Raw genomic sequence first — 16,103 nt, 5'->3', positions numbered from 1 at the left:
ACCAGAATAGGTGAAAGAGGAGCTGATAAATGGTCAGGGGAATTATATTATAAAGAGAGCCTGACTTGTTTACCCTAGAAAAATGAAGTTTCAGAGGATAGCAGATTTTGTCCTTCCATTAGCACGTTGGTAGAAGAAACACCAGGGTTTATCCCTGGTGGGAGTAAGAAGGTAGGGAAGAGAAATGTTTTAAACTGACTGACATCATTGGTATAGGATGGGGTTTAAACAAATCTTTAATAAATGTAGGCTGGAAATTGAAAGGTTTCCCACTGTCACAGGAATATGGTTCTAGAACAGCTTTCTAATAGGAAAAATGAGAACAAAAAGCTAGAGCCCCTTCCAGTTCTGTGTCCCTATGGTCTCTGTATCCTAAGTTAATTAGTTTGTTTGTTTTTTTTAAACTGCTGTATGCAAAATCAGGGCGTTTCAGCTTTAAGTCACTAGAGGAGAACTTTGTGGTTCTGGTTCAGTACAAGTAGCTGGCATCAGTGGTGAGATTTGCCCATGCCTCCGCCTCTTCTGTCTTCTCTTTCTTCCCACCCTGCCCTTCCAGCTGCAGTCCAGCTCCCTATCAGGAAGTGATTGCACAGGCAAAATCTGGGGCATGTTTTAAAAGTTGATGATTTAAGCAAATGTCTACCAGGCCCATGTCCTTTTAGAGTGATGGAGGACTTTTTCTGTGAAAAGCCAGCTGGCTGCTTTAAGTGGCTAATGTGTGTTATAACCAGAAACTGAGTCTTCTCCCACCTCTTTGATTCTGTACTGCCACTAAATCTATAGCATGTAGAGCAAACTATGTTACAACTTAATGTTCTACACCAGGGGTCCGCAATTATTTCAGGCGGAGGACCACTTACTGAGTTTTGGCAAGCCATCAAGGGCTGCATGACAGGCAGCCAGAGGCAAATTAATATTCATTTTCTAGATTTTTTTTTTTTAGGAGCCCCGTGGGCTGGATAGAATGACCTGGCAGGCCGCATTTTGCCCGCCCCTGTTCTACAGTTTCTGGAAAGATTATATTATTTGGGGTTTTCTTTTCCTTAAATCATGGGGACTGTGATAAGCATAGAACACCACAGTATTTTAAATTACTTCAAGTGTATTGGTTAAAATATTCTGAGATGGGCCAGTACTTGCAGTTTCAGGACAGATTTTTTTCTTTTCATTGGGTTCTGTATTTTGTGGTAGAAGAGCACTGCAAAACAGTCCCAAAGCCAGTATAGATTACCATAGAAAGATCATTAGCCTGAGAGGGATTATTTGATGGTGCAGACAATATACTCACAACCTTAACTAGGATACCTCATCCGTTTCTGATTGCTTAATTCTGCGCTGTTCAATGTCCATATATTTTTGGTGTAATACAAGTTAATGAGGACTTCAGGGAGAGATGCTTCCTTTGAGAGTTTTGTTGTGTGGGGGTTTTTTTTTGTTTTTTGTCTTTGGGGTTTGTTTTTTTTTTGCACCTTGCCAAATTCTTTAAAAAAATACTTTATTCACGAGTCTTCATATGCCTTCTAGGTGAGGGCTGAGGAAATTTTGTTGTTCCGGTCTTAAATATTTTTAACAGATTACTTCTGAAAGTGGAAGGTGTGTGCACGTGTGTTCTTCCCCCTCCTCCCCCCCCCACAAGTTTATTGTGTAATTGAATATACTTTGTAAATATTTCAGTCTGAAGTTGTCCCATATCAGGTTATTTTATATGGTACTTATTAATGGAAATTACATAGGAATATATCTAAAATTTGGATGGGAAGTTGTATTTAGTGTATAGGATTTTAGATCCTAGAACCTGCATAAATATCTAAGTTAATATTTTTAAGAGGGCCAGAAGAAACTATAAAAATGAGGAATGAGCAAAAGAAGCTTACACTACACATACTGCTTGACTTCCTCCCTTGAACTTTGAGACGATCTCTTCCCTTTTGATATTTTTTTTTTTTTTTCCCTCAGAAATTGAGTGACCATTAGAAACAGTGGTTACCACCTTCTTCTGGGGAGGGTTTTTTTGTTTGTTTTTTCCCTCCCACAGCTTTGACAAGCAAATTTACTTCCTTAGGCTTTAAAGTTCTTTGTCACTCTTTGAAGGTGCTAGAGCAGCAGGTCAACACCTCGGTCTACTATAAAATTAAGCTTGCAAATAATTTATTAGGCAGTTCTAATGTCTCAGGCTTAACATGTAGGTGTTGATACTATATTTTATGGTGTATAGCTCAACACGGTGTGTAAGTCAGCCCCATACGTCTGCACAAAAGTTAGGATTTTTGTAGATCTGTTGTAGAAGTTGTCCCCGCCTTGGCATGCAAGGTGCTGGAAACCCAGGCAGACTTGTGGGAGAGATTGCATGCTGGTGGACTCCTGGGAGCTCGGGCAGCACATGGCCTGCTGGCAGCCCACCCAGCCAACCAGACCAGGAGAACACCGCCACTGTTGCCCATGGGGCAAGCCAGTCCCTTCCTGGGCTTCACCAGACATCTTACCAGCCACGAGAGCCTGCTAAAGATAGAAGTGATGAGGGGCCCTATCTGTTCTTTTGCGGAGCTTCCCCACCTGCCCTGTGGCTGAGGGTGAGCTGCCAGCAGGCCAAGCAGCCCCTGAGCTGCAGGAGCACTGGTTCTTCCCTCTGTCATGGAGGTGCCACACAGGCTGCCAGCAAGCCATGTGCTACCTGAGCTCCCAGGGAGGTCCAGGCAGTGCCACTAGCAGAGGACAGTGTATAAGTCGAGGTTCAATTTTAAGAGTTAAAAATTTCCCTTCGAACCTTGACTTATACGCTATGAAATACAGTAGCAAGCTTTATTCTTCCTTTTCTTGGCTCATAACCCATCTAAGTGTCTGTTTTGGACTGATTCAAAAGCAGTGACTAAAAACGAAGATTCATTGGCATATTTAATACTGCTGCTTCTCTAGAATATGAATGTCCTTTTCTGTTGCTCTGCACAAGCCATTTACTATGTGAAGAGTTGATGTGAGGTTACTGTTTAGTTTAAATTATACCTGAAAGTTGAATTTGGAAGAAATAGGTTGAGGACTGTAACCTCACTGCTATAGCTACAGGCTATGGATAAAATAGTGTTTTGTGACATGTACATAACAAAATTTTGTGTATTCTCACTGTGTTGAAATTTTGGAATGCTCCTGGGTATTTGCTCTACATTTAAGGCTAAGCAAGGTATGACAGTGGTGTAGTTTGTAATAATAAGATGTGGTACTGGAAGTTGGCTACTTGGCTATCCATTTATTTATTACCAATATACCAAGGAATACCTTGGGATTTTGAAAGTTAGTGCTCTGTGTTGGAAAGTGTGTGTAAATAGGCTTTATTTTTGTCTGGGAAAATGGAGATTGAGTTTCAATTTAGGCTTTGGTTGATTCATGTTTGAAGCGCTCCAGATTTGGTGTACTTCATTCAGTCCATGGACAGCCATGTGTTTTCCTATCCCCTGTTGGAGTGCTTCAGAAGGACTCCTCTGGCATGCTGTCCAGTCATGGGATGTGATGGTTTGCTCTACAGCTCTGCTCTCCCTTTTCCCCTCCCCCTGTGTGCTCTTCTTTGTACTCCTTCAGTTTCCTGGTTTCAGAAGTAGAGAGGCATACAAGGAGTCAAGTGCTTCATAAGATGGCTGTGTCTATCTGTTCATGTTTAAGTGTTTCTAAGGTGGTTCAGAATGCTTCAAATGTTACGTTTATCCATGGCTTTCAGTCACCTAAATGTTGGCTTTATAGAAAACCTAATGTTAAGTGAATATTTACCACCTTGACTTTACCTCAGGGGCGGACAATTATTTCGGGCAGAGGGCTGCTTACCCAGTTTTGGCAGGCTGTCGAGGGTCACATGGGTAGCCCCTCTCCTTGATAGGTGCCCCGCCCACTGGTCACATCTTGGGACCAATGTCCCAGGGCCAGCACTGGTGGGGCCCAAAGCAGGGCACAGGCTGGCAAGGGTCTGTGGAGCCAGGCTGGGTTTCACCAGCAGGGAGAGGGGGGAGCTGGCCTGGCTCCATGGAGCCCCTGCCAGCTGGGACCCTGTGCTCCTGACACCCTGCTCTGGGCCCTACCGGTGCAGGCCCCATGCTGCTGCTGGTTCCTGTGCCTGCTCGCAACCAGGCCCCCCCCCCCAGCCCCACAGTACAGGCAGGGGGTAGCACATGGCCCCAATGCCCTGCTTGCTGGCAGGGAAGAAGCTGGTGCTGAGTGTGGGGAAAAGTGGCTCCTCGCCCGCCCCATAGCTGGCACTCCCTTTTGCAGGTACTCGCTGCCCATGTGGGGCAGTCTGGAGCAGTCATAGACAGCCCCAGGTGGGCTGCAAGCATCTACAGTGCAGGGCGCTGGCTATGGGATGAGCGAGGGGCCAATTTTCCCCACGCTCAGCACCAGCTTGTAACCTGGCCCTGCTGCCAGCCTGGACTCCGCGCCGGCTCTGGGCTCGCTCATTGGGGCTGCACAAAGTGGCAGCAGCTGCTGCCCCCCACCCCCCCTTGCCGTGCTGGGCAGTGTTGGTTCCTGTTGGCTGTTCAGTGCTCGCGCGCTGGGCAGCCCACAGGTGGTGGTGGCAAACACTGCCTGGCACAGCAAGCAGGGCCAGGGGGGCTGTAGCTGCTGTCATCACACGCACCTGTAATGAGCGAGCTCAGAGCTGGTGCAGGGCCAAGGTGGGCAGCAGGACCAGGCTACAAGGTGGTGCTGAGCGCAGGGGTGGGGAAAGTGGCCCCTTTCCTGCCCCATGGCTGGCGCCCCGTGCTGCAGCTGCTTGCAGCCTGCCTGGGGCTGCTTGTGCTTGCTCTGGACAGTCCCATGTGGGCTGTGAGAAGCTGCAGCAGGGAGTGCTGGCCACGAGGTGGGGGAGTTGCTGCTTTCCTCTGTGCTGGGAAGGAGCCCGGGGAAATGCTAAGCGCAGGGGGTGGAAAAGCGACCCCTTGCCCGCCCCGTGGCCGGTGCTCCCTGCTCCAGCTAGTCGCAGCCCACAAGGCTGTCCTGAGCAGGTGCAGGCAGCCCCGAGCGGGCTGCAAGCAGCTGCAGTGTGCGGTACCAGCCACGGGGTGGGCAAGGGGCTGCTTTCTTCTCACCCCCATGCTCAGCTTTTCCCTGGGGTCCTCCCTTGCCCCTTCCCCCTTACCTGAGGTTCCAGCGTAGGGCAGCCATGTGGTCCTGGGCCAGAAGCACCTTCTGGAGCTGCCAGCTGGGGGAGGGTGGGGCTGGGCAGGCCCTGCTGTTGAGGGAGCTTGCCAGGCTTCTCCTGGGTCCTACTGCCCTTGGTTCCTATCATTTATGACAGGAAGCAAGGGCAGATAAATTAGTCATTTTCTAAATGTTTTTAGGGGCCTCGCAGGCTGGATAGAATGGCCTCGTGGGCCAAATCCGGCCTGCTGGCTGTATTTTTACCCACCCCTGCTTTACCTTTTAGGTTTTTTTTTTCTTGGAAAACTTATTTTGAAATCAAGTTAAAAGCTTTTTCAGCTATACTAAAAGTCTCTACAAATTGTTTGTGGCAGTATCATAATACAAATGTTTATATTATATACTTCCTGGAGTGAAAAACGACTTGCATGGGACCACTGATCATGGATCAGATGGTGCTTTATTTGCATTAACCCAAGCAGTGCTCTGCTGTCTTAGAAAGCACTCTGCTTTCCCTGTAGTTCAAGTACTTTTGGTAGCCATGATGTAAAAAATGATGAACCTGGGAGTACGTTGGTAGCAACCAAATCTTTCGGAAATACAAATTTGACATCACGTATATGCTGGATTCCCTTGTTTTGTGTGTTCTGTTTATAACTTACTATGCCATTTCTTCCTTTTTTTTTTCTAAATCTCTTAATTACAGCCATTTTCGTTTGGTTAGGGTGTAAATGTGTCTCTAAGTAGTAATTACATTTGCCCTTAAAGTAGGAGCTTTTCTCGCAGGCTGCAGTGTACAACTGACACTTGCTTAAGTCCCTAAATTCTTAATGAGCAACATACCTGGTGTTCAAATGACAACTTTTAAATTATTTTTTTATCAGTATAGGACTTAGCCATTGTTTTACTAATTTAGTGTGTAAAAGCATAATATAGATCTGTTCTCAGTAAGTGTTGTTTAAACCAAGCACCAAATAGCACTAAATTCATATAAAAAACACTTATGGTTCATGTGGCAGCAAAACTGAAGAGAAACCTGTTCTTATTTTGATTAGAAAATTTAAGGAATTTATAGACTTTTTTGAAGTGGGTTTTGATTAATAATTTACGTTTTACTTGGATTCTCATTTCTCCTGTCATATGAGAAGAACGAAAAATATTAATATACTGTTTTTGGGGTGGGGTTTTTCTTCCAAACTTTTATATTTGCCAGTAACTAATTAAAGCATTTCTTTTTTGGCATATAGTCAGATTTTGTTTGGAACAGTGACTAAACATTACCTCTTTTTTTTCTGATCAAAAACACTCTTAACCTTCCATACTGGTTTATTTAAAAAAACAAATGTATTCATATTTGGAGCAAGCTTAGCAGAGTGAGTGAATGCAGAGCTGATGCTGTTCTTTCATTCTATCTCTTGTTAAGCAAACTACCAAGCTAGTTCTGCAAGGCAAGGAAGATACTGTGTTCCATTTCTTGCCTTCTGACTAGCAGTATAGGAGTTTAAACTATCCAAATATGCACATAGATAGTACCTAATAAAGCTTCGCTAGAACAGTGACACTCAGCCTTTTGGCTCCACAGGCCAGATGAGTGGTGCAGGACCAGTCTGTGCGCGCCAGGATTGGGCCTCATTGCCCTGTATGCCCAATTTAAGGCTCCCTGTGGGCCAGATAACAGTGCTGTGGGCTTGATCCAGTCTGCAGGCTGTGGGTTGAGTACCTCTGTCCTAGAAAGCTGATCTTAATGACTAGTTACTTCTCTGATCTGTTGCCTTGGCAGATAATAGAGCAGCTTCAAGAGCAAGAAAAAGTGGTTAGAGTTGGATCACTGGAGAGAAACAAAACAATGAGCACTACTTCCATGTATGGAGTAGTGAGATTTGTTATGATACAAGTCTAGGATGACTAGTGGTGGTTGTAAACAAAAGCAAACAAAAAACTTCAATGCAGAAAGCAGTACTTCTGGAGCTGTGTGCTGCTAGCTTCAGCCCTCTGGCTTTTGGATAGAACATGTCAGTTGAAACAGGTGTTTGTCACACTGTAGAAGATAAAAACATGGAACTCCCATTCCTATGGGCACAGAGATGGCCCTTCAACATGCCATCCTCTTCATGAGCCATTTGAAAGAGGAGTTTTTAGAAAACTGCACATGAAACCTGCATTCTGCCTGCATTATAAAAAGATACTTTCATCATCTGGATGGAACACTTGGACTCACTTATTGACTTCTACCACAGATTTAACAGCTATCACCCTTCTGCCAGACTTTTTCTACAGTATTCCTACACTAACATCAATTTTCTAGATACTCCAATCCACATCTGGGATGACAGCCTACAAACCCTCAGACCACAATACTTGCGTCCAAAAACCAGCAGTCATCATGAATGCACCAAAAAGCTGTAATCTACGGTCAGGTGCTCAGATACCACCTCATCTGCTCTGAGAATACTCATGGTACCCACCTTGCCAGCCTTTGAAATCTGCCTTTATATATCAAGGGCACTCAAAGATGCAGGCTATTTTTCTACTGTAAAGAGCCACCCCAATACCCCACAGTAACCTGTTACAGTATGTAAGAAACCCCCTGTGACTACATGCCCCTAGTGATCACCTAACATCCCACACTTGAGCTGATTTAGAAAAATCATCAAACAGTTGCAACCTATACTCAATAAAGATCAGACCTTGAGGGAAATATTCTTAGCCCTTTGCACCTGGCTTTCTATCAACCCCCCCAACCTTGCTCAACTCATCAGCAGAAGCAAACTCCCCAGTACTTAAGAAATCAAATGAGATGCAGCCTTGCCTTAATAGCTGCAAAACCAGTCAACACAGCTGCACTGCTACAACAGTCAATTCCCCCCCCCCCCCCCCCCCCAAAAAAAAAGTGATATATTTGATCCAGCACAGTACAGTACTCTCATGGTGACTATGTGGGTGAGTCTAGACAGAAACTATGCATCAGATTGTCATTCATATTTTTCTGTGAAAGTTCAGAGGCATAGAAATGGCAGTAGGAGCACATTTTTCACAAAATAACCACTCCCTTTTTGACCTCATTATCCTTGTGCTCAAGGTAAATTTTGCAGAAAGACTTCAAATGCAACTCTGGGAACAAAAAATGTGTAAGCTGGCTGGACACTAGGAACCAAGGACTGAACACTGATTTAACTTCATGGCACACTAATCTACCCAATCCTTGAAAATATTTCATCACACTGCAGCTGTTAACGACCTTCTCTTTTGAAAGGTCTTGATCTTCCACTAATAGAGCTATTTTTTCTTCTGTTAATTGTCTGTCTGCTACTTCTGGGTGTCTTTTTCTCTTCTCCAATTTCATAGATTTCCCCATTGTTTAGTGCCTGCTTCTTTCCTCAGATCTGCTGAATAATGCTTCACATTTGAAAGCCTGTCTAAGTCTCTTCTAACCATGCAGTTGGTTCAATAAAAGATACTGCTCACAAAAATTCTTCTCTTGCATAATTCCTGGACCATCAAGGCTATATCATCACTTCAGCATTACCTGTTACTCTGTAGGAAATCATTATGGAGTTGGGGGTTTCTGGGGAACAGTCATCAAGGTGTGCAAAACTTCTTGTGGTATTCTCTCTTGTGAAGGATGACTGGATAATGGCAAAGTTTTGAGGTGATGGGCTGCTTAAGCTCAGTGTGCAGGGAGAAGGTAGGGAGAGGAAAGAGAATGAATGGAACAATCTGTTTTCTTTCCCTATGTCCTCACCCCCTCCAGTCTAGCCTTAGTACTTTTTGCATGGTCATGTAATTACTAGAAGATCATAAAGGGTCCTTTGTAGACCTTTTATTTTGCTCTGTGGGTGGGAAAGATGCATGATGTTGGCATTTTCAAGCGTATGACACAATCAGATGAGTAGCAGTATTCTCCCCCCCCCCCCCCTTAAGTTTCATTTATTTTGGAATCCTTCTTAATATCCATAGTTAGTTTGGGGCTTGGTCTACCTGTTGTTCTCTTGGTTTATGAAGTCATACAATGGCAGTCTGGACAGCAGCGGGGAGAGACGTAAAATGCTGTAAAAAGCTAATCTTTAATAAGAGCTCCAGAGGTGATCCAGGGTATTTACAGACTGGATTGGTAGTCTGTCTTCTGTCCCTGACACAGCTAGGATCTGTAAGGGGAAAAAAAAGATAAGAGTTAGCAGGCTCCCAAGGGAGGTGGTGCTCTTCCCTACCCTGGGGGTCTTCAAGAGGAGGTTGGATGAGCATCTAGCTGGGGTCATCTAGACCCAGCACTCTTTCCTGCCTGTGCAGAGGTTCGGACTCAATCTGTTGAGGTCCCTTCCGACCCTAACATCTATGAACCTATGAACCCCATGGTTATCTACATCAGCCAAAGAGCAGGATAAAGTGGCAGAAGAGGGAAGACATTTTGCTATGGTTCTTGAGGCATGAGTTTGAACCTTGTTCCACACTTGTTGACCCAGCTGTAAATGAATACCTGGTTCTTCCCCTATGGCAGGGGTGGGTAGTTGCATGGGTTGGAAGGCTACTTGAGTTTCAGTGAGCTGTTGTGGACCAAGGGGATGGGATGCTGGTCTGGCAGGGGGTGGCAATTGATCCTATCCAGCCCCAGGTCCATTTGACCCACACTCAACACTGGGAGCACTGGACAGAGCATGTGGACAGGGTTTCCATGGAGACCAGCCCTGGACCCCTGCAGGCAGGACGTGTTCAGCTCAGCAGTTGGGACAGGGCTCCAAGTGGGCACGAAATGGTGTCCAGGAATGGGACAAGCAGTGGAGGCTGGGGCCAGAATTGCAGGGTGGTGACAGTGTGGCTGGGACCCAATGCAGAGCCACTATCTGTTCCCCTCATTCCTGCCTGCAGAACTAGTTCTGTGGGCAGGTATGTGCAGGGGGAGGACTGCAGTTCTGCTCTAGACCATGGCCCTGCACTGTCACCACCCAGTGATCCTAGCTGTCTGTCCTGCTTCCGGATGCTGCTTTTCACCTGCCTGACCAAGCACATCCTGCCTGTGCAGGTCCTGGACCAGTATCTGTGGAGGCCCTGCCCACCTCTTCTGGTGTCCCTGGTGATGGGTGCATGGTGGACTGGCAGTGGCAGCCAAGCAGTGCGAGCCACTGCCACGGGGGCTGCCAGGAAGCAGAGTCCAGTTACCGTGCTGCCTCTGCCCTGCTGTGTGCAGGGTGGTGGGAATGGCTGCCCACTGCTCCTGGGCTGGGCAGGGCCAAGAGATCCATGGTGGGCCAGGTAGACTCCCTTGGCAGACCAGATCCAGCCTGTCGGCCATGTTTTGCCTGCCCCTGAGCTAGGGGATAAAAGGCAGCCAGAAACAATACTTGTCTTGTCATTCCCTTATGCATTGTTGGCTACAGAAACTGGCCTGCTTTAGCTACCTGATAAACATCTAGGGCAGCAGTTCCCAATCTGTGGTACGTGTACCACGAGTAGTACGCAGACAACCTGTCAATGGTACACACTAACAGATTTATTATAATTACTTTTATATGACAAAAACTTGCTGGTGGTACTTAGTTAAAACTGAAAAATTTACTGGTGGTACTTAAGGTTGTATTGTTTTAAATCGGCAGCGCACAATCTGTCAGTTTGGAAAGCACTTATTTAGAGCAAGTGTTTAGGCACATCTTTTAGTCTTAATTTTTTTAAATGAATTTTCTAGTTGACATAAAGAAGATAGACATCTTTTTAACCTACAAGCCACATCTTTTCCTTCGTTTCGGATCCCTCTGGATTGCTCTAGTAATTCAAAGGTGAATCTAAGTTATGTCTGGCCAAATACAATTTTTCTGCTACAAGTGTTTGCAGTTGATGGAAAAAGCCAGTATAGGGGAAGGAGGAGCCTTCTTAACTTAAGAGGAACACAAAGCTTTTTTTTCCGTAGCCATTATTAATGACATTTCTGAAAACTTTTGGCAGTGTTGCTATCTAGCATAAGTTAGATTTTTTTTTTTCCTATGCTGTTCAGAATTAGAGTTGGGACCAGTCTAGGCAGGATTGGCAACTAAAATTCTTTCAGGGACCCTTTAGATGCCACAAGGAATCTTTTGATGCATCTCTAACTTGCATTTGAAGAATAGCTATATTTCAGTAAGTTACCCTATTCTAAGGCCAGGTCCATAGTAGAATTGGCTTGCTCATGCAGAATTCCCAGCAAAATACCATTAGTGCTGGTACAGTTTTATTGACATAAGCATGTCTATACTAGGAGCTTTTGCGCTTAACATAGTCAGTAGTTAAGCTCTTAACACCTCTGGCTGATGCAAACATTAGCAAAAATATTTAGGGTAGGTCTCATTTAACTTTCACATGTGGTGTTTTAGAAGTGTTGAATTGGTATAATAATGTTTCATGATACCTGTTCAAAGCCTTTTCTTTCACTACTGTTAGAGATGTCAGTGCACAGCTCCAAATGGGAATGGTTTCACACATCACAGATGAGCTCTCATTTCTTATTTTGCAATGCAGACAATACTGCTCTAAAAATGTAGCGAATGGGCATTTCTCTCCACTTAAGAGGTTCTCTGTCCCTTTTAACCTCATTTAACTGCTGGAAAGTAGAAGTTCTTCCCTCTTTCATTCATTTCAAAGCCACCTAGCACTTGACACGAGTGAAATTCACTCAATTTTCTGGCTGCTGCATGCTGTTTTAAATCCTTGGTCCCAGTAAATTGCTGTAGAGCCTGTGTCTGCTGTTGCTCAGGGCTTTCCCCAAGTAATTGAAGACTTTGCAAGAATTAGGTCAATTGCAATGCTGTCCAACAACTATGAAGAGTTTTACAAAACTAACAATCAGGTTTTACTCTGCATCTTGGCAAAGGTAAAGCAAAAATGTTTGACAAATGAAAAATTAGTAAACTGTACTTTAACACTTCTAATTCAGTATCTTTCTCTTTAATCTGTACTTGGTAATATTGCCCAGTCTTCTTTTTCCAGCTATTTGGTGACTCCTTTTTCCTCCACTAAAATTACTTGTGTTATCTATTCATTTCATTTTAGTGTACTCCATTTTTTTTTTTTAACTTTTGCAGATATGGAATTCGCCCTGAAAATGTGATTATATATGGCCAAAGTATAGGAACAGTCCCTTCTGTGGATCTTGCTGCTCGATATGAAAGTGCTGCTGTAATTCTTCATTCTCCTTTGATGTCAGGAATGCGAGTAGCCTTTCCTGATACTAAGAAGACTTATTGCTTTGATGCATTCCCAAAGTAAGTTTCTTATTATTCTTCACAATGTACAAAATGTGGAAGAAAGTCTAGTAATTCTTTGCAAATATCCTGTAAGGTAACGTGAAAAATCTAACATGCTCCATTTACAAAAAATGAATCCAGATACGGTGAGTGTAGACACTTTGAATAAAATACTGGAGGTTTTCCAAAATTTTAACTACAAAAAATTCATGGATGGTCCTTGTCAGTGTTTGTTTGATTTGGGCATGATGGCTACAAATCTTTTTTTGAACATATTACTCCAATTAGCCAGGACTGAGAAAAGAGTTGATAGCAAATGACTCTCTATTTTTTGTAATAGACTCGACACTACCTGGAAGCTTATCTGGATATTCCAAACTTTATTAGTTGTTTAGTAAAATGCAAGCAATTTATTTTTCTATTTAACTTCAAAATGTTTATAATACAAACATTTAACAATAGAAAAAAAATTAGATTAGAGTTCATTTAAAATTTAAAATCAAAGGATGCTTCACTACTAGCATACATGCAGAAAGGTTGCTCTGTTGTGCTGTAATTATAGTGCACCAAAGGATGGTAATTGCTCTATTCCAGCAGCCTGCAGCGTCTCTTGTATCAGGGTTCACAGGCTTAAAAATGGTGGTGGGGCGCTTTAATTTAAAGCTCATTCAAGCTTTAGATAAAGCTCCCCCACCGCCATTTTTAAGCCTGGGGACCCTGATACATGAGATGCTTCATGTGCTTAATTAAAGCGATTCTCAGAGCCACTCTGATTTTTAAAGTGCTCTCACTCTTAGAGCACGTGTATAAATACCCTAAAATTTTAGATTTTAGTATTTTAGAGCTCACTGAAGACTTGGCAATATTGTCTCCATAAAGAGAAAACTGAAGTGTAAATTTTTTCATACGAGCTGTGACTTTGATTCTGAGATGGAAATACTTCATTTAAAAGAGTGAAACATTCAGAAATGGCTTTTGTTCTTTTCATGTATCAGAATAATTATCATGGTGTTTCTAAATCTAAAACTCCAGTAATTTCAGTATTTTTATTTTAAATCTAGAAGGGTTTATTATTACATAAATTTATCGTGAAAATCAATTTGCTTGTCTCAGAAATGTTTAGCTATGTAAAACTGACTTCTCTGTTCATATATATTGAATCTTTCTTACAGCATTGACAAAATATCTAAAATAACATCCCCTGTGTTAATAATCCATGGGACTGAAGATGAAGTCATTGACTTTTCACATGGCCTAGCATTATTTGAGCGTTGCCAGAGACCTGTAGAACCACTGTGGGTAGAAGGAGCAGGTCACAATGATGTGGAGCTTTATGGACAATACCTTGAACGATTAAAACAGTTTGTATCGCAAGAACTGGTCAATTTGTAAATTACTTTGTAAACTGACTTGCTTTTTCATTTCACTGCAGAACTGCACACTTTGGTAATTAAATAACATGAAACCTGAAGGTTGTTTTCAAATCATGGGAGTTGCCTTCATTAAATGTACAGGTAATGATTTGTTAACATAACAAATGAAGGTTTTAATACCAGTATTATAAACTGGAATGCCTGATCATGCAGTCAAGCTTGTGTATTTCATATACTTTGTGTGAGGTTTCTTTTTTAGGTGTACAAAAAAATCACAAGGAAGAGTACTGTATGAAATTTTAATTATATAAAATCAGATGCTGTAAAAGTGTTGCCAAATGCTTTAGCATATCAGAAGCAAGTTTATAAATATTTTTAAACATCTCAAAATGTACTGTGACTTACTCTGTTGCACAGATGTAAATTAAATCAAACTTCTAAATAGTTGTCCTGTAAAAATGCAAATAGCCATGAAATTTGAGCAAATACTAATGTATATAAAATGAAAATACAGTCACTGGAATTGACCCCAGGCCCTGTTATACAGGGAGCAGGTCAAAATCGTGTTTGGTTTTGTTCAGTGAATTATTTTTTTTCATGTCTTTGTGCTTTAACATTGTCGTCTTGCTTTTTTTCTTTTTCTTCTCTTTTTTTAAAAAAAACCTGGAAGGTTCAGCTTTTTCCCATTCATCTATTCCTCAGCTATTCTGGCTATTCTATAAAACAAAGTCACAAAACACCATTGTTCAAAACAAAATCTCATTCACATGCTTGCTATTGAGGCCACTGAGTACTGGTTTCTTGAAATTACTAAGATATTTAGAGCTTATAGAAATGTTGTGGACAACATAATTTTAAATTGATCATGTAGAGATGGAGTATTTGGGTAGAAGAAACCCTGACAATTTATCTAACTTAGAACAGTATGCAAGCTTGCAGTTATCTGTTCAGGCTTACTTTTACGTGTTCAAGTGTACAACCAACATTTTTTGATTCACTGTACGCAAGTTTTACTAATCTGTTCCTGAACAGTGGGGGAGGAAAAAAGAATGTTGACATTTTTCTATTAACTCATAGTAAAATAAATTTTGTAAGTTGCCTTTCCCTTAAATGAGTTTTGCTTGAATAAACTATGAAAGTTTAAAAACAAACTTAATTATATGTAGCCTAATTTGTAAACAAAGTAATATCCAACAATACACACTGTGCTTCTAATTTTAAGGCCTTATTGTAGTTTAATTGTTCTGCTTGTTTTTGTGATTTGTCTGACACTATTGTATAATTAAATGTACTACCAAGTATTGTGAAGGCTTTGGTTCGGATGTGCTAACTAACAGTAAACAATATTCCACACATTTGCTGTTCCTTATTTCTTTCTCAAAAGCATTAATAATTATCTGGCCACTTACTGCACTAGTTTCAGCCTTTTTGTTGAATAGTAATTCCCTGTGGTTGGGGCATTGCATGCTACCAGGCTTTTGTTTTGTTTCTACTGCACAGACTTTTTTCCCCCAAGTTACCAGAATTTCTTCTAGTAGCTTCTGCAGCTATCCATGTGCAGATTACTTAGTCCCCATTTATATTTACAAGCTTTGTTTTTATTGAGCTAAATTTTAACCCATAATTGAAAACATAGCTATGAGAGCTTTGTGTGTAGTGTCAAATATGCAAAACATAGTATTACCCTCCTGCTTTGTTCAATATTCATCTCGGGTGTTTTTATTTGTTTGGGTTTTTTTTCTTTCAAAGTGTGGTATTCTTTCAATAAATTGACTCTTCTTCCAACCTGCCCCCAAGATTTATGCTTAACCTTATACACAGGGTCAACCTTTAATAGGGTCAAGGACCATCCATGACTTTGACCTTTTGTACTTGCATATTTTTTTTTGTGTAAGCAAAATATTACCAAGTCATTTTTAAGTGTCTAGTGCAGTCAGCGTCTTGGAGTTTTCTTTGATTATTTTAGTCTTCTTGAATTGCTATCGTCTACAAAACCCTACAGGCTTTACCAGTGGCTGTGAATTTGTTTTTGGGAGGATGGGAGAGGAAGAGCTGGTTTTCCTAAAATGGAACCTGAAATTATGGGGTAGATTAATGATTGGAGCAATATAGTAAATTGGGTGTTAACTGTATTTTATTTATTTATTTTTTTTATTTTTTTACTTCAAATCTCTGCTTCAGCTACTACATCATCCATTATCTATACAATCTTGCATACAGTTCATGAAACATTCCCTTCTCTTTAAGAACACCATAGCCTGTTCACAATTTGAACTTTATTATTTGCTGCTTTGCACTGTGTGGGGTTGGGGAGGAGGATTTTGTTTTGATTTAAGATAAGACTCCTTACCTTGATCCTTGGACAGGGAGTAGTGAGGGAGGGGGGTATAAAATTCTTGGA

The 16,103-nt window shown here is 42.1% G+C and overlaps 1 protein-coding gene across 1 annotated transcript in view; it reads left to right on the top strand.

Moving 5' to 3' along the window:
- The window catches only part of ABHD17B (abhydrolase domain containing 17B, depalmitoylase), a 28,919-nt gene extending 13,862 nt beyond the window's left edge, over positions 1 to 15,057 (top strand). The window contains exons 3-4 of the mRNA XM_014608629.3: positions 12,168 to 12,347; positions 13,502 to 15,057. Coding sequence (XP_014464115.1) covers positions 12,168 to 12,347; positions 13,502 to 13,721 — 400 coding nt within the window. The 3' untranslated portion in view covers positions 13,722 to 15,057. The remainder of the gene's footprint in view (positions 1 to 12,167; positions 12,348 to 13,501) is intronic.
- Positions 15,058 to 16,103: the final 1,046 nt, after the last annotated feature.

Source organism: Alligator mississippiensis, chromosome 3, assembly GCF_030867095.1.
Source record: "Alligator mississippiensis isolate rAllMis1 chromosome 3, rAllMis1, whole genome shotgun sequence".
Classification (NCBI taxonomy): Eukaryota; Metazoa; Chordata; order Crocodylia; family Alligatoridae; genus Alligator; species Alligator mississippiensis.
The sequence above is the reverse complement of the archived record's forward strand: the minus strand, read 5'-3'. Positions and strand labels throughout refer to the sequence as shown.